The sequence below is a fragment of the Pleurodeles waltl genome, chromosome 5 (assembly GCF_031143425.1).
Source record: "Pleurodeles waltl isolate 20211129_DDA chromosome 5, aPleWal1.hap1.20221129, whole genome shotgun sequence".
Classification (NCBI taxonomy): Eukaryota; Metazoa; Chordata; class Amphibia; order Caudata; family Salamandridae; genus Pleurodeles; species Pleurodeles waltl.
Window position 1 is genome coordinate 129,066,171 of NC_090444.1, and position 22,176 is coordinate 129,088,346.

General features: G+C 43.1%; 1 protein-coding gene across 1 annotated transcript in view; it reads left to right on the forward strand.

Moving 5' to 3' along the window:
• Window positions 1-22,176, forward strand: part of LOC138297005 (atypical kinase COQ8A, mitochondrial-like) — a 229,689-nt gene that overhangs the window by 91,693 nt on the left and 115,820 nt on the right. The window contains exon 3 of the mRNA XM_069236522.1: window positions 11,562-11,963. Coding sequence (XP_069092623.1) covers window positions 11,562-11,963 — 402 coding nt within the window. The remainder of the gene's footprint in view (window positions 1-11,561; window positions 11,964-22,176) is intronic.

The window sequence follows — 22,176 nt, forward strand, 5'->3', positions numbered from 1 at the left end:
TGGGATGAATAAGACTCTAAGTGGGTTTGTGTAAAGTAATACTTCTCAGGGCAGGTAGCGCTGTTGCTGGAACACCCACAATATTGGCACAATGAAGTTTGTGATCCTGCATCTGGAGCAGTGGGAACTGTAGCCCCACTCTTACACTTCCCATTTGCCAAGCCAGCTGTGTTTAGTGACAGCAAGTAATTAGCAGCCCCTCCCTAACAGGGGCCACAATAAATTTCTAAGGGGAGCCCGTGTCTGGTCTTAAGGCACAGGAATGCAAAAAATACTGCATTAAACACTTCAGGTACGTGTGATGGAGTCAAAATTGCACAAACCAATTGATGACTGTGAAAACTGCAGCAACCTCTGCTGGCACTAGAGGAGCAACACATCCTCTTAGAGGAGAAATGTGAAAACCTAGAGATCATGTCTTGCAGAAAAGATTCATTTTAGAGGAACTACTTGTGTGTGGCATGTTGGTAACTTAGCCCAGACCTGTGGGTACTCTCCAAAAGGCAGACACATGCTGGAGTTCTGGCAAGAACAGACAAAATATGAGCAGATGATTTAGTAGCATGGGGACTCTAGTCAACACGTGCGTACCCCATTCCCCCAACGCCCCCCCAAAAAAACACAGGTAAAGATACAAATTTTCAAAGATTAAAACTTACTATAGCTCTTAGAAGCACAATATCTCCAACTGGGGCTACTGCTGTGTCTTGATGAAATCGCTTGCAACATTCAAACACCACTCGCGAGGGAGTGCTTGCTGGTCACGGAGTCGCATGGACTCCGTGTACACTACCTTGGAAAACGATGAGGAAACAAAGACTTTGCATGGCGCTGGAGAGGTGAGGCGTCACTGGAGCCGGTGCGACGTCTGTTCCTTACTGCTACCAAGGAGGTGAGACCTTGGTTCCTTACTGCTAGGCAGGGGAGGTGAGGCGTCAGTGCCTTACGGTTGGTGGGGAGGCGTTTATGCTTTGAGAAGACAGGGCGTATGAATCCAGCAGGTCAACATGTGAGCATTGACTGCAGTGTTACGATCACCATGGGACCACAGTGTTGCGTCGGAGTCGGGTGTTCTGGATGTCGATGACACAGCACTTGGGATTCTCGCTGTGGCAGGACTTCAGAGGTGCTGTGGTAGTGTCGGTCCTGTGTTCCAGGTCCTGGTTGTTGCACTCGGTGAGGACCACGGCTCCGGTGCAGGCTGTTGTGTGGAGTCTGAGTTCGGTGCCGGTTCCAAACCCGATCTGGGCTCAATGTGCTTAGGGCCAGATGTAGCAAAGGGTTTTTCCCATTCTGTGTCAATGGGAAAATGTGTTTGTACATATGGCCCTTAGTTTCTTCTTATTTGCCCCAGACTTTTCTTCCAAGGGACCAAGAACTACATTTGGCAAGTCAGCTCTCTCAGCAGGAGAGCCCAGGCGCTGGCAGGCGAAGTCTTTGATGGCCTTGAGACTTAACAGGAGGCAAGCTCAGTTCAAGCCCTTGGAAAGCAGGATGTAGAAACCCAAGTCCAGTCTTTTTACTCCCAGGACAGAAGCAGTAAGCAACAGACCAGACCAGCACAGCAAAGCAACAGGCAAAGTGGCAGTCCCTGCTACAGATTCTATCTGTTCTTCCTGGGAGAATGTCCGCAGTCCAGAAGTGTTTTAACTACGTGAGGTCCAGTACTTATACCCATTTCAGTCTGTGAAGTAGGCAAACGTCAAAGAGAAGTCTTCCTAGTGCACAAGTCCCTGCCTTGGGCCCCAGATACACTTTAGGGGGGTTGGAGACTGCTTTGTGTGAAGACAAGTACAGCCCTATTCAAGTGCAAGTGTCCGCACCTCCCACCACTCTAGCTCAGGAAGACCCATCAGCCTAATGAGCTATCAGGAGATACAGAGCACACCTCCGCTCCTTTTGTGTGGCTGTCTAGAGTGAATACACAGGGGTGTGGAATTTAACAAAATATCTACTTGTCCACAAGACAGGTTGCTTCATAAATCTACTTGTCCTGTTAAAAAAAATAAAAAAAAATCTTGTCCTTTTGGTGCCTTGTAGTGCGGCAACAAATTATGGCAGCAATCTCATTATATTACAGCTCTGATAATAGCCTCTTTTTTTTTTTATGCCAGAGCTCGTACTATAATAGGGCTTGAATACTAACAATTTCTATATTTTGCCACTCTCCCGCAGATCTACATATTAGGGCAGGAGGCAATGGTAAGCAATAGTTCCAAGGCTGGGATGCCTCTTTTAGTTCGTTCAAATTTATTAATTTGCATGTTTTAAGGGGTTTCACTAGCTCGTCTCTAATCCTTTCCTATTCTGGAAAAGGTTGGAAATTTACTCCTGACAAGGGTCAAAAGTATAGCTTCTCCCAGGGCTGGGAAAAAGTGGTTAAAGGGACAGTGTTTTAGTATACGCTCAACAGATTTTCGCGTGAGCAAATCTATACCTGCATATATGTTTGTGCTAAAATACAGTTCAGATATTTTCTAGGACTGTGATTTCCTGGTCTACTTCTGTAAATTCTTGTGAATTCATGAAATGAGGTAATTTGCACTAATGCAAAGACCTATATCATGGGTGCACTTTTGAAACTTTCTTTAAGAATTGGGCCTAATTAGGTCTGGTGTCAACCTTTTGCTTTATTAAAATCCTGTCTCTCTCCATCCATCCATCTATTTGCTGGCTTCACTGTGACTGGCCCTACTTGCAGAACCCGCTCCTACTCAGCACCTGGATACACTCACACGTGACAAGTTCCACACTCTATAAATTCATGTTGCACTACATTACAATAATTGTAATCTGCTCTTTCACAATGAGCATATCTGCACACAAAGTAGTTTTGTTCAGTGTCAGGAACTACTGTTGCAATGTGTGCTTTTTTGTGACCAAAAATGTTATTTTTTTTTTCCTCCTCTAATATTTGTGACAATGGTGAAGGCCCAGCAGCTCCCACAACAAAATATTTTACAAAAGCCATGTCAAAACAAGACAAGCATTGACAAAACCAAAAGACTGACTACCAATGTTGGACCTATTGGTTTTGACAATGCCTGTTTATATTCATGTTTCCCATAATCTTGTTGGAACTGGTTACGCTGCCTTTCCATTATGAATATTTTTTTTAAATACTGGCGTGCATAAACACATTTTACTAAATGATGCCTCAAAGAAATGGTACCTAGAATTTCACAGTAGTTAAGCAAAACATTTCCTAATTTAGTTTTTTTGAGAACATTTTATTTTGAAAGCAAAAAAATCATAAATTTTGCAATCAAGCTTCTGCAAATATTTACATTTAGTCAGAAGAGCATTCTGGGAGCATTATATGTACCCTTAGATTTGAAAATGTTAAACTTAAGAAATCTTTTACTTTTTTTATTTTTTTTGCTGGAACCACTCAGTAGTGCAGTTCGAGCTTAAATTTTTTTTTTTTTTTTTTTTTTTTTTAAAGAACACTCACCCTAATAATTAAGTCTTTGCTTTAGTGAACCCTAAATACAAGTTCGAACAGCATTAACGTATGGACACATATATGACCTCAACTGCAGACAATTCCTTTCCCTCCTCTCTGTAATGGTGCACTGTAAACTGGCAGCTGAAGGGATTGTGCTGCATAGGGGTTGGGCCTCCTTGTCCGGAGGAGAAAATCAACTTGAAAAGTTGTTGTCCTTGACCCCAATCAATATGCCAAGGCAATCCCAATGTTATCCTATGGACGAGATGGGCCTTGCAATAGTGAAAACCGAATTTAGCAGCATTTCACTATCAGGACATGTTGAACACACCATTACATGTCCTACCTTTTACATGCACTGTGCCCTGCCCATGGGGCTGCCTTGGGCCTACTTTAGTGGTGAGTTACATGTAGTAAAAGGGAATGTTTGGGTCTAGCAAGTGGGTTCACTTGCCAGGTCGACATGGCAGTTTAAAACTACACACAGACACTGCAGTGGCAGATCTGAGGCATGTTTAAAGGGCTACCTGTGTGAGTGGTACAATCAGTGCTGCAGGCCCACTACTAAAATTTGATTTACAGGCCCTGGGCACACATAATCCACTTTACTAGGGCTTACTAGTAAATCAAATATGCCAATCATGAAGAAACCAGTCACCGATTAATTTTAGACGAAGAACATATGCCCTTTAGCGTTGGTTAACAGTGGTAAAGTGCCCAGAGTCCTAAAAACAGGTTAGGAAAAAGAAGGCAAAAAGCTTGGGGATAATCCTGTAAAAAGGGCCAGGTCCAGCATGACTGTGCAGATGCTATTCAAGGGGAGAAGCGCCTTGATAATACTTCATTTCAGTGTTTGATCTTTACCAGTGCTTTTCTACAACCTGATAGTTTTGATTCAATGAGCAGGAGTTGAACTTCTGCTAAAGTGCACATACCAATTGCAAGAAGATGTGTTCCACAGGCAGAAGGATCCATGACCTTTTGTTGAAAGATGAACTGTCATGGTGAAGCAGGAACTCAAACCTCGGTCTTTGGAAATAAGAGCTGAAAAATAGATCTTTAACACTTGTCCCGCTCTTAATGCTGCTACTCCTATTACAATGATATCCTGTGTAAGGCAGTACACAGATAGATAATGCCTGTTTATTTATAAAAGATGGTTTTGCAGGTACTGCAACACACTTGTGTTGTAGGAGACTTCATACTGTTAGTCCTTAATGAGTGGCTCAGTATTAAATTAATAGTTTCTCCATCATTTATTACTTATTTACTTGGGAAATGAATTCCATCACTCGTTCCAACTGTAATAATAGAAGAATAGAAAAATCTGAAAACTTAATGTTCGATGGCATATGTTGCTGCAGATACACATGTTTGGCACAGTCCGCTGCCTGGTGTTGGGCTCGGAGTATTACAAGTTGTTTTTCTTCGAAGAAGTCTTTTTGGTCACGGGACCGAAGGACTCCTCCCTCCTCGGCTCCATTGCGCATGGGCGTCGACTCCGTCTTAGATTGTTTTTTTCCGCTGTCGGGTTCGGACGTATTCCTTTTCGCTCCGTGTTTCGGTTCGGAAAGTTAGTCAGAATCTCGGAAGAAAGCGTCGGTATTGTTCCGTTCGGTATCGGGATAGTTAGGTACATCGACACCGATCATCGGAAGACTTTGGGGTAGTTTCGATCCCCCATCGGGGCCTGGTCGGCCCGACCGCGTGCGACATTGAAGCCGATGGAACGGACCCCGTTTCGTTTCTGCCCAAAATGTCACAGTAAGTATCCTTATACAGATCAGCACTTGGTCTGTAACTTGTGCTTGTCCCCCGAGCACAAGGAGGATACCTGTGAAGCCTGTCGAGCCTTCCGGTCCAGAAAAACACTCCGGGACCGAAGAGCCAGGCGTCAACAAATGGCGTCCACGTCAACAAAACAACGTTTCGACGAGGAAGAGGAAACATTCTCGGTTCCGGAATCAGAATCCGGAGACTCCGACGTCGAACAACAGCAACAAACTGTGAGTAAGACGTCGAAAAGTAAATCCATCGACAAACCGAAAGCCCAGGGGACGCCACTGCCAACAGGCCATGGCTCGACCCATAAAGCAGGCGACCCGTCGAAGGCGCCGAAAAAGGGCACGCCCATAGCGAAGACACCCGACTCCGGTCGAGGGACCGCCATGGAGCAACCTCGGAGCCGAGAAAGCGGCTCCGAGAGACAAAAACAAAATACCGGCACCGAAAAACATCGGCACCGAGAATCCATGCCGAAAGGAACAAAAATTCTGTCGGTGCCGAAACCGAAAAAAGATTCTCTCTCGGCGCCGAAAAATACCACACCTTCATCCTACTCAGAGGAACAAGGAATGAGTGGCCAAATGCACAGATTTGGACAAGAGCTCCAAAGTGTAGAATCGGACTACACACAAGAGACTGTACATCCAGCAAGACACAGGGAAGATATCAACCCTTCCCCCAATCATGAGGAAAAGAAGGATCGGACTTCCAAAGGATGACGCACAACCACAAGCCAAAGTGGTTAAAAAAGTCACGCCTCCGCCCTCTCCACCACAGGCATCGCCGGCACAAACACCGCCACAAATGCACTCACCAGCACAAACTACCATAAGTCATGACGATCAGGATCAAGACGCTTGGGACCTGTATGACACCCCAGTGCCGGACAATGATCCCGAGTCATACCCCACAAAGCCGTCACCGCCAGAGGACAGTACCTCATACTCGCAACTGGTGGCTAGGGCAGCAGAATTCCACAATGTCCAACTGCATTCCGATCCTATAGAGGATGATTTTTTATTTAACACCCTCTCGGCTACACACAGCCAATATCAATGTCTCCCAATGCTACCAGGGATGTTACGGCACGCAAAACAAATTTTTGAAGAGCCCGTAAAATCAAGAGCCATCACCCCAAGGGTGGATAAGAAATACAAACCACCACCCACAGACCCAGTGTTTATTACTTCGCAGTTACCACCTGACTCCGTGGTAGTAGGGGCAGCTCGCAAGAGAGCAAATTCACATACATCTGGCGACGCCCCACCTCCGGACAAAGAAAGCCGAAAATTTGATGCGGCAGGGAAAAGAGTAGCATCACAGGCAGCCAACCAGTGGCGCATCGCAAATTCACAAGCGCTGCTGGCCAGATATGACCGCGCACACTGGGACGAGATGCAACTTCTCGTAGACCATCTTCCCCAGGAATACCAAAAAAGGGCGCAGCAAATAGTGGAAGAGGGACAAACGATCTCAAACAATCAAATCCGCTCTTCACTAGACGCAGCCGATACTGCAGCAAGAACAGTCAACACTGCTGTCACCATAAGGAGACACGCTTGGCTACGCACTTCAGGCTTCAAACCTGAAATCCAGCAGGCTGTCCTTAATATGCCCTTCAACGAGAAACAACTGTTTGGCTCTGAAGTGGGTACAGCCATTGAAAAACTTAAAAAGGACACAGACACGGCCAAGGCCATGGGCGCACTCTACTCCCCGCAGAGCAGAGGCTCTTTCAGAAAAACTCCATTTAGAGGGGGGTTTCGTGGCCAACCCACAGACACCACCAGCCAACAAACAAGAACCACACCATATCAGGGTTCCTTCCAAAGGGGAGGTTTCAGGGGATATCGGGGGGGGTCAATTCCCAAGGAGTAGGGGAAGATTCCAGACTCCAAAAACACCTCCACCTAAACAGTGACTTTCAAGTCACGCAACCCCTTCACTCAACACCAGTTGGGGGAAGACTAAGCCAATTCTACCAATCTTGGCAACAGATTACAACAGACAATTGGGTATTAGCAATAATCCAACATGGCTATTGCATAGAATTCCACAAGTTCCCACCAAACATCCCCCCCAAAACACGCAAAATGTCACCACAACATTTAGAACTTTTAGGACTAGAAGTTCAAGCACTACTGCAAAAGGATGCAATAGAGTTAGTACCAGTACAACAAAAAAAACACAGGAGTTTACTCCCTGTACTTTCTAATTCCAAAAAAAGACAAAACATTAAGACCAATATTAGATCTCCGGACACTAAATACCTACATCATATCGGACCATTTTCACATGGTCACACTACAAGACATCATTCCACTGCTCAAACAGCAAGACTACATGACCACATTAGACCTAAAGGATGCGTACTTTCATATACCAATACACCCTTCTCACAGAAAGTACCTACGGTTCGTATTCAAAGGAATACATTACCAATTCAAGGTGTTGCCATTCGGAATAACAACTGCACCAAGAGTGTTCACAAAATGTCTAGCAGTAGTAGCAGCACACATCGGGAGACAACAGATACATGTGTTCCCTTACCTAGACGATTGGCTAATCAAGACCAACACAGTAAAAAAATGCGCAAACGACACCACATTTGTCATACAAACCCTTCACAAACTGGGGTTTTCCATCAACTATACAAAATCACACCTAGAACCGTGTCAAACACAACAATATCTAGGAGCAACCATCAACACATCAAAAGGAATTGCCACTCCAAGTCCACAAAGAGTGCAGGCATTCCACAAGGTAATAAGTGCTATGTTTCCAAACCAAAAGATACAAGCAAAATTTGTGCTAAAACTTCTAGGCATGATGTCATCATGCATAGCCATTGTCCCAAACGCAAGACTACACATGCGACCCTTACAACAGTGTCTAGCATCACAATGGTCACAGGCACAGGGTCAACTTCAAAATCTGGTGTTGGTAGACCGCCAAACATACCTCTCGCTTCTATGGTGGAACAGCAAAAATTTAAACAAAGGGCGGACATTTCAGGACCCAGTGCCTCAATACGTTATAACAACAGATGCTTCCATGACAGGGTGGGGAGCACACCTCAATCACCACAGCATTCAAGGACAATGGGATATACACGAAACAAAATTTCATATCAATTACCTAGAACTGTTAGCAGTATTTCTAGCGTTAAAAGCCTTCCAACCCATAATAACACACAAATACATTCTTGTCAAAACAGACAACATGACAACAATGTATTATTTAAACAAACAAGGAGGAACACACTCAACACAATTGTGCCTCCTAACACAAAAAATTTGGCAGTGGGCGATTCACAACAACATTCGCCTAATAGCACAATTTATTCCAGGAATACAAAACCAACTAGCAGACAACCTTTCGCGAGACCACCAACAAGTCCACGAATGGGAAATTCACCCCCAAGTTCTGAACAAGTACTTTCAAATTTGGGGAACACCCCAGATAGATTTGTTCGCAACAAAAGAAAACTCAAAATGCCAAAACTTCGCATCCAAGTACCCACACCGCGAATCACAAGGCAATGCTCTATGGATGAGTTGGTCAGGGATATTTGCGTACGCTTTTCCCCCTCTCCCTCTCCTTCCATATCTAGTAAACAAGTTGAGTCAAAACCAACTCAAACTCATACTGATAGCACCCACATGGGCAAGACAACCTTGGTATACAACTCTACTAGACCTTTCACTAGTACCGCATGTCAAACTACCCAACAGGCCAGATCTGTTAACACAACACAAACAACAGATCAGGCATCCAAACCCAGCATCATTGAATCTGGCAATTTGGCTCCTGAAATCCTAGAATTCGGACACTTAGACCTCACACAAGAATGCATGGAGGTCATAAAACAAGCTAGAAAACCTTCCACTAGACACTGCTATGCATCTAAGTGGAAAAGATTTGTTTACTACTGCCATGCCAATCAAATACAACCATTACATGCCTCTACTAAAGACATAGTAGGATACTTACTACATTTGCAAAAAGCAAATCTCGCTTTTTCATCTATAAAAATACACCTCGCAGCAATATCTGCTTACCTACAAACTACTCATTCATCGTCTCTATTTAGAATACCAGTTATTAAAGCATTCATGGAAGGGCTAAAAAGAATTATACCACCAAGAACACCACCAGTTCCTTCATGGAATCTTAACATCGTCTTAACAAGACTCATGGGTCCACCTTTCGAACCCATGCATTCCTGTGAAATGCAATATCTAACCTGGAAGGTCGCATTTCTCATTGCAATCACATCCCTCAGAAGAGTAAGTGAAATACAGGCATTTACCATACAAGAACCATTTATTCAAATACACAACAATAAAATAGTTCTAAGAACAAATCCAAAATTTCTGCCAAAAGTAATCTCACCATTCCATTTAAATCAAACAGTAGAATTGCCAGTGTTCTTCCCACAACCAAATTCTGTGGCTGAAAGGGCACTACATACATTAGACATCAAAAGAGCACTAATGTATTACATTGACAGAACAAAGCTAATCAGGAAAACAAAACAACTGTTCATAGCTTTTCAAAAACCACACATAGGAAATCCAATCTCTAAACAAGGCATTGCTAGATGGATAGTCAGATGCATTCAAACATGCTATCTTAAAGCCAAAAGAGAATTGCCTATTACACCAAAGGCACACTCAACCAGAAAGAAAGGTGCTACAATGGCCTTTCTAGGAAACATTCCTATGAGCGAAATATGTAAGGCTGCAACCTGGTCTACGCCTCATACGTTTACTAAACACTACTGTGTAGACGTACTAAATGCACAACAAGCTACAGTGGGCCAAGCTGTACTAAGAACATTATTCCAAACTACTTCAACTCCTACAGGCTAAACCACCGCTTTTAGGGGAGGTAACTGCTTTATAGTCTATGCCAAACATGTGTATCTGCAGCAACATATGCCATCGAACTGAAAATGTCACTTACCCAGTGTACATCTGTTCGTGGCATTAGTCGCTGCAGATTCACATGTACCCTCCCACCTCCCCGGGAAGCCTGTAGCCGTTTAGAAGTAGATCATAAATCTTAAACATCTGAACATTTGTAAATAATTATTAGAAACTCTTATCGTACATACATATTCACTCCATTGCATGGGCACTATTTATACCAAACAACTCCATCCTCACCCTCTGCGGGGAAAACAATCTAAGATGGAGTCGATGCCCATGCGCAATGGAGCCGAGGAGGGAGGAGTCCTTCGGTCCCGTGACCAAAAAGACTTCTTCGAAGAAAAACAACTTGTAATACTCCGAGCCCAACACCAGGCAGCGGACTGTGCCAAACATGTGAATCTGCAGCGACTAATGCCACGAACAGATGTACACTGGGTAAGTGACATTTTCATTACTTACTGCATCCTGTACTTGCCTAGAAAAGCAACTTTCTAGTATACTTAATTAATCTTTCTATTTCATGAGCATTGCACTTAACCCCACAATCTCCAAACTCTTGTATCCTGCAGCTGCAAGTTTTTAATTCTTTGTAATCAGTGATTCTTACTCATCACGTTGTCACGTACTCTTGGGGTCTGCGGCTGTTGAAAATTAAGTATTGGCAAATTAAGGAAGTATACATAAAGGAAAACTAAAAATTGTAAAAATCTCTGTTAAGGAATTTGAAAGATTAAAATTAAGTGGATTCCCTTATCTTGATTTGTGGGAGCTGCACAAGTACAACAAAAGGACGGCTGGTGGCCCCAGTTGAAGCACTGGTAAAAGCTGACAGAGAGCATGCATTTGGATCAATAATTAAAAAAAAGATAAACTGGGGTCCAGCTTGTCACTTCATCTTTTCGAAATAAAACTTAGATTTGAAATCCTACAACCTTCTGATTAAAAAAAATATCTTGTTTTGCATATGTTTTTGATTGTGAATTAAATATAATATTTAATTTGTGTATTTGATGTACTTGTTTAGATATTCGTGTGTATTGTTGATGTTCAAATCATATAAACTACTTAGGGTCCCCGGTTTCCAGTAGTGACTCTTCGGGATACACGGAAGTCAAAATGTTGAGAAACCCTGATCTAGCATACAGCTGTACATAATTGCATGATTAGTGCTGAGAGCACAGGTATTTCAGCAAATTAGTGGCTTGCCAGCTGAACTTTCTTCCAGGGGTACGGGGACGTTGTAATTTCTTGGGCACTACATCCAGATGTTTACAGCGGCCAAAATGCTTTTTTCATTTAGTTTTATTTGTATAGATATATTTTAGTTATGCAATATTGTGTCGGTTTCTTCTCTTTCTTCTGTTCTGAAATGTTGTAAATGTTTCTTTCAGGATCTTGGCAAGCAGCAGGAGAATTTGGCAGATGATGATTTTGACAGCACTGAATACACTTTCTCAGAGGCAGCCCCAGAAACATCCATGAAGGACCAAGCGTCTCATTCAAGCCAATTTCAGGACAATGCACACTATCCGGAGGGGCCACCTTACAACTCCGGTCCACACAAGCATGTTGGTAACCTCAGTGAAGCAGAGGGTGCTTTCCCACCTCACGCTGCTTCTGCTGGCGGAACAATATTCAAAGGTGTCACGAACTCTGGAGGTCCATTTGCTGCATCGGGGCAGTACCGGGCCTTCCATCAGGATCATTCCTCAGTCGGTGGACTAACTGCTGAAGACATTGACAAGGCCAGAGAGGCTAAAAGTAACCCTGAGAATAAACCACACAAGCAGATGGTAAGTTTATCCCCAGTTCCTCTATGATTGGCAACAAAGCTGAACAGGGAGCCTGGAAAGTAACTACTTCAAAGGTTCACTGCAAAAACAAAAGTTTTGGTGGGTAGTGGGTACACTTGCAAGAGGTGGAGATCAGACACCTGTGGTCTACAGTAGAGAGCCAGCTACATGTTGGTTTTCTGGATCTTTGGGTGATATCTCAGGCCCAGTATGCCATCCAGGCAGATGATGCAGGTGTTCGTGGACAATATGTCCACCCTTTGGTGCTGCTAGAAGCAGGGCTGAGTGGGAGCCTGGATCCTGTGGCAAGAGGCCCCACGCCTCCGGGCAAGCAGAACATCTGCTGGTTGCCAACCACCGGGCAGGGTGTCTGATTGCATGTGTGACGAAATGAGCATTTGTTGCTTGACAACCATGAACGTACTGTTAAAATGAGGCTGATTATTATTAATAAAATACTCAAACAGAGAATTATTAGCTAAATATGCAGTAACGTTTCAGTACAAATGAGGTTGAAGTTTTTTATTTTTTTATTTTTTATTATTCTACTGCTTTTTCTCAAATACATCCATATGGGAAAATGCAACTTCAGTATGGAAGGGATATCCTGGTATGCATTTGAAATTAGGGTTATCAAAGGAAAACATTTAAGCCCACATTCAACACTCCTTTTTACAACCGTGACTACTGCAAAAGGTTATGGAAAGGATTGTCGGTGTTTATATATTAATTATCCTCCTCTGTCTGCTCTTGCAGCTGCAACCTTCTGCATGTCTGCGGACAGTTTTTAGTTTGTTTTCTGTGGGGGGCTTTGGCTGCTGTTTTCTTAAGCAGTTGATCTGTGGACAGCTGAATCGGTCTCTGGGTGACTTGAATATAATGTAGACTGTGACAGAAATTCATTTCTCCCTCGGTGTCGTAACACCACCCATAGCTCCCTCACCATTAGACTTATTCAGTTTCTTTTGCGTATCCTCAAGCCTGCAAACTGTCCCGTTACCACTCACCTAGCATCCTAATAGTCTTTTGGTGAGCTCTTGCTGATTGGCTTTCCTTGCTGAAGTGGCCAAAAAACACAAATCATCGTTGGAACTAGCATTTGGCTTAATTAACACAACGTTTGCCCGGCTTAGAAATTCTGTGATTTCATCTCAACACATCTAACCTAACCATCTTGCTCTCACACAGAGCAGGACGCTTCCATTATATGCTTTAGAACTTCACGAATTTCCTTCTTAAATGATTCACGTATATCCAGGTCAGAAATGTGAGCACCCGCAATTTTTTTCCCTGTCTGCCATGATTGTTTTAAGCATGGCCTTTGTTAGTTTCGCAGGACTGCTTTTGAGGCTTTTCGACTTCACAAATAAACATTTGTATATTCATAGCTTCACTGTGTTAATCAAAGTCTGAAAACTCTTTGCACTGTGGAAGAATTAATTCATCTTTTCTGCATAGAATTTGCTCTCTGGGAATCGCTTGAACTCTATTATAGACTGTTAAACTGTACATTGGGTATTCTTCACCTCCTGCAGTCTCCATCCGGCCCAATACGTTCCATTATTCACTAATGAGAGGAACATCTCCAATCTCTCCAGCAAAAGCTGTGCAGCTTCCAGGTGCCAAAGGATATTCTCCATGCTTCTCATTAAAATGCAGACAATCCAGCCCTTCCCATTTATTTTTCATCAATGCCTCCCTCTGTTCTAGAACGGTTTGTAACTCCTACAAAAAAACATTCTAAGACCCTTTTACCATGCCTACCACAGAACCTCCTTTGTCTACCAGAGCTGCTTCCAGGGACTTATATAGCTTTGCTTTAGTAGAACACATAAAATGCACGTTCTTGACATGTGCAAATCTGCAGCCTGTATTGGTACATCACAGATGAGGGCATGGCATCCCTCACTTGAAGCCTCTGTGTCCCTGTTCTCATAACAGGTTTGTTATGCGGCTTTTGTCAAGAGGAAGACTCCCTCACCTTGGATGTGGCAGGCTTCATCATTGAACCCTTCTTGGCATTGGTTACTTGGATCCAGGCGTGAGCTGCAGAGGTGTACTCTTTTGTAAGGCAAGGGTTCTGTTGGGTGCCCTAATGTGAAGGGTCAATTGTGTGTACGCTCAGGGAGCAAGAGGGATGGAATAATGTGGTATAAAACTACTTCATCTTTTTTTTGTCCCCGAAAAGTAAGTTTTACCCATATTGAGAGGTCAACCGGTTTAGGCTCTACTTTCTTCAGGTCCAGAAGCTCTGGTGATAGCAAAAGAAATAGGAAAAGTGGAAAAAAGGAGAAATCAACAACCAGTCAGAGTGCAGGTCTGGGTACTGCTTCTTTTAGTGGTAAGTCAGTTTAGTTTCCTTATGATGGGGTTATTGTGCCTCATGTCACTAGTGAGGTTATTAGGAGCCTGGCTGTTCTCACTTCCTCTCTGGTGTTTTCTTCTGATCCGACATGGACTCCACTGGTGGCGGTCAATAACCCCCCCACAGCGATCTGTCCCCAACCTCCCAAAGCTGGCCTGATCCTGACCTGTGTACTATGAAATGACAAAATGCAACTGATGGTCATTCAGGCAGACTAAGATCCAATTCCTCAGCCCTGTAGTGGGTACCATGAGAGGGTTCACACTAATTGTGGCTCTGATTCAGCAATAAACACCCTATGCCCTTCAGGACACTGATGAGGAAAGACACAGATTTCAAATTCAAACCACCCCAGACTATTCATTGTATTTTGACCTACAAAATGGCCAAAGAGAGTCTGGAAACCTCTCCTGACACAGAGCAGGGCTTGCCGCCTGGGCCACCAAGAGAAGAAAGTTCTTTATTTGCATTGGTGGTTGAGAGCAGCTGAGGCAGTGAAGTTGCAGTCATCTAATATGGATGCTCAAAGATTCCAGCAGAGATCTCTCTGGCCCTAAATACGTTCCTTCCTTCCATCCATCAAATAGACTGATATGCAGGTTCTCATGGACAACATGCCCACCCTGTGGAACTGCAACAATCAGGGTGGAATGGGGTCTTGGATCTTGTGTCAAGAGCTACCGGTGGGGTGGCCTTGGCACCGACCCCTTGAAAGCCAAACTGCCTGATGCTTTCTTTGTCCTTTTGGTAGCCCAGCACAGTCGTACTGTTTGCCTGACAAACCATCTTTGTCATAGATTGTCATGCTGCTTATAAAAGGTTTGACTCGCATGCTTCCTTCTAAATAATTTGTTATGCTTCGATGGAATCAGAACTTGTTCTTAACATTTCACATGTGCGCACTCTTTGAGCCTAGGTCTCTAAGGCTCAAAACGCTTCCTCATCGTAATCGTGTCCGCTTGATGTGGAAGTGAATTAAATGCATTTTTTTAGTGCAAATGCCATAATTATCTTTTTACTGGAAAAATTGGTGCTAAGGGACCAGGCGGCCTTCTTGCCAACGGTTGTGACTCATTTCCTCGTTGACCAATTGATCACTCTGCAGTATTCTTTGCCTCACCCTTTGACAGTGAGTCTCCATTGTGTTAACCTAAGAGAGCACTAAGCTTTTATATCGATTCCGCAGAGGGCCATCACATGGATGATCAGCTCTTTGTGTAATTCTTTGGTGCAAGAAAGGGAAAGTGATGCAGAAGAATAATTTATCAAGGTGGCTAGACCTCTGCATTAAAATCTGCTAAGAAGCAGCCCCCTGGAGGCCTACAGACTCCTTCCACTTGCTCCATGACAGTACAACAGCAGCACTGGCACATTGGGTCCCTGTTCTAGGCATATGCCAGGCTACGATGCGAGCATCTCTTAATACTTTCACAAAGAGCTACTACTGCCTTGACAGTCAGGCCTGGTGGGAGGTCACTTTTATGCTCGGGCCTGCATGACCTTTTGGTTTGTGTAGTTTCCAGGACTTTCATTTTTGAGAGTCACTGCAATGATATCTATTCTATTCTCCTGAAGGAGCATCACCAAAGCGGCAGGACTGATAACAGGCATGAGTCAGTTTGACCACTTTACACCTTCACTTGGGTTGACCCCCCCTCCCCCCAACTCCCTTTTGAAGCTAGAGCTCCCCTGAAAATTGCTTGCCTCCCTCAGAAAGCCTTGCACTACAATAAACTTTGGTACCTGGCAGAAAACATTTGAATATCCAGGGCCTGCCACTTCCTCTGAAGTGTGAACTCTCTCTAGCTGGAATCCCTAACATTCAGAAAACAAAACTTCACATGCTCCTTTTCAGTGTATGCCATTTGGCGAGAGAGAGTTTCATATCATAGGGGCAAACAGTTGGTAGAACCCATTGACCTTCAACTTCAAAAAAGAGGTGAAAAGCATTCTAATGAACAGAATCCTTATATAAAGCCTTCATAAGCCTAACTCCACGGCTGACCCCTTGATGTAACTTGAACTACTCGTAGGGCATGAACACCTTCATCCCAGCAGAACACATAGAAACAATGTTCACCCAAGTGCCTTGAACCAGATCATCTTTGGGCACTAGAAGGCCATCTTTAGTGGAACCACTTATTACTTCATAACCGAGTAACAATTGGTAGATAATGGTTGTGATGCATCAGATCATGTTTTGCCTCCATGTATGCTTATGTTCCACCTTGTGTACAGCACTGAAGAATTCTATAGTCCTGTTTCGCTTAATAAAACTTCATAAATAAACTCTTGCTCCTCTCCAAGAACCTCCACTACTTGTCCAAGGCAGTGTCCCTTTCAAACTCCTACAGGTGCCAAGCCAATCTTGTACCCTACATGTTTTTGCAGCCAAGAACACAAATATGCCTACTCGGAACCTGCCTTAGTCTTACACCTCCTCCGTGGGTCAACATTACTTAAAATCTAGTCCAGTGCTTATGTGGTTGTACCAGACCTGTGGAATCTGCATCCCCTTCAGATAATAAATCTTCTCTCGGTTTTCAGAAATCACATCTTGGGATCTCGCAGCACAAAGTCACCCGACCCTTTGAGTTGTCTTTGTAGCCCAGGTTTACTTACTCATGTTATCGAAGTAACTCGTCCAAGAGACGGGATGCTTCAGAAGCCTTCGTGTCCTGTTAAAACTCCACGTTTCCCTTTTGGTGCTATGCAATGAAGTAAGAAATAATGGCGGTGTTCTTATTGCATCAGAGCTGTGGTAGTAGCTGCTCCAATAAAGCCAGGGGTCATATTTTAGATATTTTGGATTTTAGCAAGGCTGTAGTTTTGCCATCTCTGGAAATCAACAAAAATGGCATAGAAGTAGGTGAGAAGCTGTATATCCAATATTCTAATGCACTAGGTGTCTGTGTACATATACCAGCACACTTGTTTAAGGGTACTCGCCAACTCCTTTCTAATCTTATCCTGCACTGGAAAAGATTGGAAATTTACTTCAGACAATGTGTAATGTTTTTCTGGGAGAGAAAAAGGGAGGTGGAGGAAATGGAATCTGCAATCGCACTGCAGGTTTTCTTATGAGCAAATGTACACATGCATATTTTCTTATGCAAAAATGAACTTCGCATGAGTTTGCTAAGAACATGGTCTCCAGGCCTACGTCTGTAAACGGAGTGAAAGTTGTAAATCTGCACCTATGCAACTACATATTGCAAGAAAATGTAGCTGTTGGTGCACATTTGTGATTTTCTTTAACAATTGGGTCCCGAATTTATTTTCATGGTGCCCATAATATTACCCATGATCATCTTGAACTGATTGTCTGTTCATTTTTTTTCACGTATTGCCAATTACTTAAAACAACATGCAGAGTAATGCTATTTAAAACTGCACACTAGTTTAGCAGAATGTTTTTTTTTTTTTTTTCAAGTCCAGTATTGCTTTCAAATTTCGTGTACATATTGGGGCAGCATTCTGGAGACATTCCAAAGAGCCTCAAACTGTTAAATTTGGGAAACGTGTTCAATTTTTTACAGTGGACCACTGTCAGTAATTCACGCTCACATCACAACTCACTCTTTCCTTAGAACGCCTATCCGAATTGTAAAGATGTTTGCATTAGTGAATCATATATACAACTATGAACAACTCTGCATACGGATACAAATCTTGCCTTTGTGGTAGACAGTCCAGTTTTACAGACCCATAGTGTGGTAGTGTAAATTGGCAGTCAAACTGTTTGTTGCTTGGGATTGGGCCCTCTTATCCAGTTGATAAAATAAACAAAAACTTGGTGTACTCAACCCTAAACAGTATGTTCAGGGTGTCGGGTGCTAGAAATTCCCTATTCCCGCCTGTAGAATGCCAGATCTCACCTGCTTTTGAGACTTTAACAAGGGCACCTGAGCACTTTCAGTAGTGGGATGCAATTTTTTTTTAATTTTTTTTTTTTTTTTTAATCGCCCTTCAACATATATGAATTCATATTCTACCCCAGGAGTAGAGGAACTTGGGGGTTTTACTTTAGGTTTTTGTTGTGCTTGGGAAGTTTTTCAAGGTGGTTCTCAAACCTATTTTGTGGTGACCATCAGGTCAAAAGTTACAATCTCAGTAATTACTTCTCATCTTTTCAACCTATTGAGGTTGATAAATTCAGTACTATTAAATCGGATAATTTAGCACTTTGAAACTGCAAAACTGAGGTATTAAATCGTGTGCAAGAAAATAAGGTTGTTTTTATTTCCACCAACCTTTTCCTAAAGTAGTTTTCTGATGGGAAATGTGGACCACGTTACCCAGCTCTGCTAGCAGGTGATTAGATGTACCCTATGGGCACTTAACATGCGCTGGTTGGGCTGTAGAACATGAAGTTTGAGATTTGTGGCGGGTGCGTTGGTAGTGCAGTTTAAAAAAAAATTGTTTTCATTTATTTTTAGTTCTGGCTGGCCCTGCGAGTTTTCCGCAAGGTGATACCAGGGAACTAGGCGCATTTCTTTGCATTGGGTTCAAACTTAATCTTCCTTACACAACTGGTTAGTGAGGACCCCTTTCTGCAGGAAAATCTTTGACCCTAAGCAGTGGTTCTTGACTCTAGCATGAGCTGGCAGGCGCTTGTCCACCAACAAACAGTCTTTATTCAGAGCAGCTGTGTAAGACACCCGTTTGGCAGTGCCTTCACTCTTGTCCTTCTCCCAAATCCCTGGTAGCGTAGAGACTTTGGATTAACCCTACTGTTTTACACAGATACACTTGCTAATGTTCCTGGATATGTTTGGCTTCATGGCCTCTTCTACACTGTCGGCTCCTGTCGCTTCCTTGCAAATGTGATAATTGCAAACTCATCTCGTCTTGCTGGAATTGGGTGACTCAAGCACTTAATTACCTGTGGTCCTAGAAGGCCCTACATGACATTTTATAGTGAGTTCAGGTGCTCAGCCTAATGGTGCCTTCAGCTTGCTGCTTTCAAGCTTCCAGTGTGGTCACTTCCAATTAATCCAAATACTGTTTGAGTGACACATTAGTATTGTTCAAATTTGTATGTCCTGATCACTAGTGGGTTTAAAAAAATGAATTAAAAAATAACAAAAGATATAAGGGTGTTTGATGGCACTCCTGCCCACTTGCATTCGATTTCTGTTTCTCGTAGATGACAGCAGTACAGTGTTTTATTTATTTATTTTTTAACTTACAAGATGGCTGATATCTCCTTGCAGTCCACCTTTGAAATAACCTCTAACTCAAGCTACAATGCACCTTCATGGCCCCTTTAAAAAGAACCTTCAACATTAAAGTACACTGTTTCAGCAGACTGACTGACCAAGCCTGCTCAAGTATTGGTTTAAATCAACAATCGATGTTGGTTACTGAGGGTCTCTACCATGTGTTGCTGAACAATCTGGTTTTGGCTCTTTATGTCTTTGTGGTCACCCTGATTTTAAATCTACGGTGGCGTGATAACTTTATGTTCAGAATTTCTTCCCTCTGGCCTAACTAGGGCTAGTTCTCTGAGCTGCCCCTCAAACAGCATATCGTGGTCAAAGTAGACTACTTTTTACAACTGGAAAGCCTGGTGATGAACCCCTGTTTGTGGATCCCCTTAATATCTGCAAACCTTGTTTTTTTCACCATTTATAACTCACTGTTCAGCATGCTGTCAAGAGAAAAATACTTTTGAGTGAATGAGAATCTTTGATTACTGTTCTTTAGTAAACAATTTGTGTCTAACCTACACTTCTGTGCATTCAATAATGATTTCATTACTCTCCTGCCTTGTTGGTTTGAGGTCTCGAGTCGCGTCCTGTAAATTTTATATGAATGCTGGGTTGGGGGTGGGGCTACTGGAATTATAAACCAGAAGACTGCTGTATAAATCCTTATGCAACTTGTTTCCTTCGTTTGATAGGCTACAGTATTTAGAATACTGCCACCTTCAGCACACAAGTATTTGGAACATTATCCATCGGTGACCTTGCGACGTGGAAAGTTGTTTTTTGTCATGGCTACTTCTGCATGCCAGGCCACAGGTGTCAGACACTTATTTTGAACCCTGCACTTTCACTGTATATGCATCCCGCACTGTTTTATATAGTTTGATTGATTTTTCATATCAACTAAGAAATTGTGCATCCATTTGATCTCTCAAATCTGTCGTCTGATGTAAAGAGTTCTTCACACTGTGTGTTTGACGTTGCCTTAAATTCTATATGGACACAACTAGAAGCATTAATTCCTCCTATTTTATATTTTTTTGTCACCTTGGCTTGATCCACGTAACATATGAGCATTACACTTGTGAGCTAATGCTTGTCTTTGTTTTTTTTTTTTTTTTTTTTTTCTTTTTTGTGGGAATGCCTCGCTAACCTAACTTTATTTTTGTAAGCTCTATTTTTAAGGTTAATATATGATTCCATGTTACCTTGTGTACATACCACTTTCTGGCTTGAAATTTCTCAGCACATTAACTATGGCAACAGCTGCTGGATTGCAGTAAGTTGTCTAAGGAATACTAAGGACTAAAATGGTATCCCTGATTGCATGGAGGCATCTGGTCACTGTTTTGTTTTGTTTTTTCTTTCTTTTTTTACATTTCTTTTTTAATTATTATGTTTTTCCTTAGGCAGACCCACATGTTGATTTCTTTAACCTTAGAATCAAGAAGTGACATCATGAGACTCTCTGCCCCATTACGAAGCACAGAACAAATAATTTCAATGGCTATTTCTGACCCCAGATGTCTCACCTTTTGACTATCCTAGGTGCCAGCCAGGATATGGAAAATTCTCCCAGCAACAGCTCGTGCGTGCCAGCAGGTGGGGATGGGACTAGTTTGTAACATCCTGAAAGTGATGGAATGGGGCTACATATAGGCACCATCCCTTTGCGCTGTCAGTTTCTTTCTCTGCTCCTTGACATGGATCTGGAGCTTTGCATCCAGCTTGTCCATACACAGATGGCTCCGAAATATTTTTAGACTGTGTGCTAAGAATGATGTCTCCTATGAAGATGACCTGATTCAAGCTCTTCCGCGACTACAGGACTGAGTGACCTGCATGACTTTTGGAGGAAACGTGACCTCAAGCAAGGGGAAGCGGTCCAAGAGCAGAAGATGAAACTGTTGCTGAGCATAAAAGGAGACACCCCCACCCCCCTTCCTTCATCAGCTGCCAGCTCTGGAACCATTTCTGGGCATGTACAGACGCTGGTGCAGGTTTCCACAATTAAGTGCAGTGTCCACACCAGTGCCTTCCATGCTGGTGCAGCTGGCGACTGTCAGTGCTCTATCCAATCCGGAGAGCAGTTTCTGACCTCCAGTGTATGTCTGCCCATGCTATGCCTTATTTCAGGAAGGGAGATTACCAAGAAGCAGCCAGGGGTCATTTGTCCAGATCCAGGCCTTCTCCTTGATAACCGTATTAACAGAAACCCTATTCTTTTCTTGATTCTGAAGCTGTCCAAGCCTAAACAAAAAGATCCCCATGACACTGATGATAATGATGAAGCAGACCATCTGCTCCCCCCACTTCTCTGATAAAGGACTTTACAGATACCTTCAGAATGCCAGTGGGTAAATACCGTCTCACCACCTTGTCCACCAACAGACAAAATTGCCTCCTTTGCATTAGTGTGCTGAGAGGCACAAGGGCTGAATTTACAACTGCCTGCGGTTGAAAACAGACCATTTGCTTACTAAAATAGTCCATTCAAGACTTTGTCAGAAGCCCCCCCTAACCATTAAAAAAACAAAACACTCACGGACACCCATTTGTCAACGTAGTCATAAACGATTCTCAGCTCCTCCATTCATTCGACCTGTAGCCAGGTGACAGACTGACCCCTGATTTATTG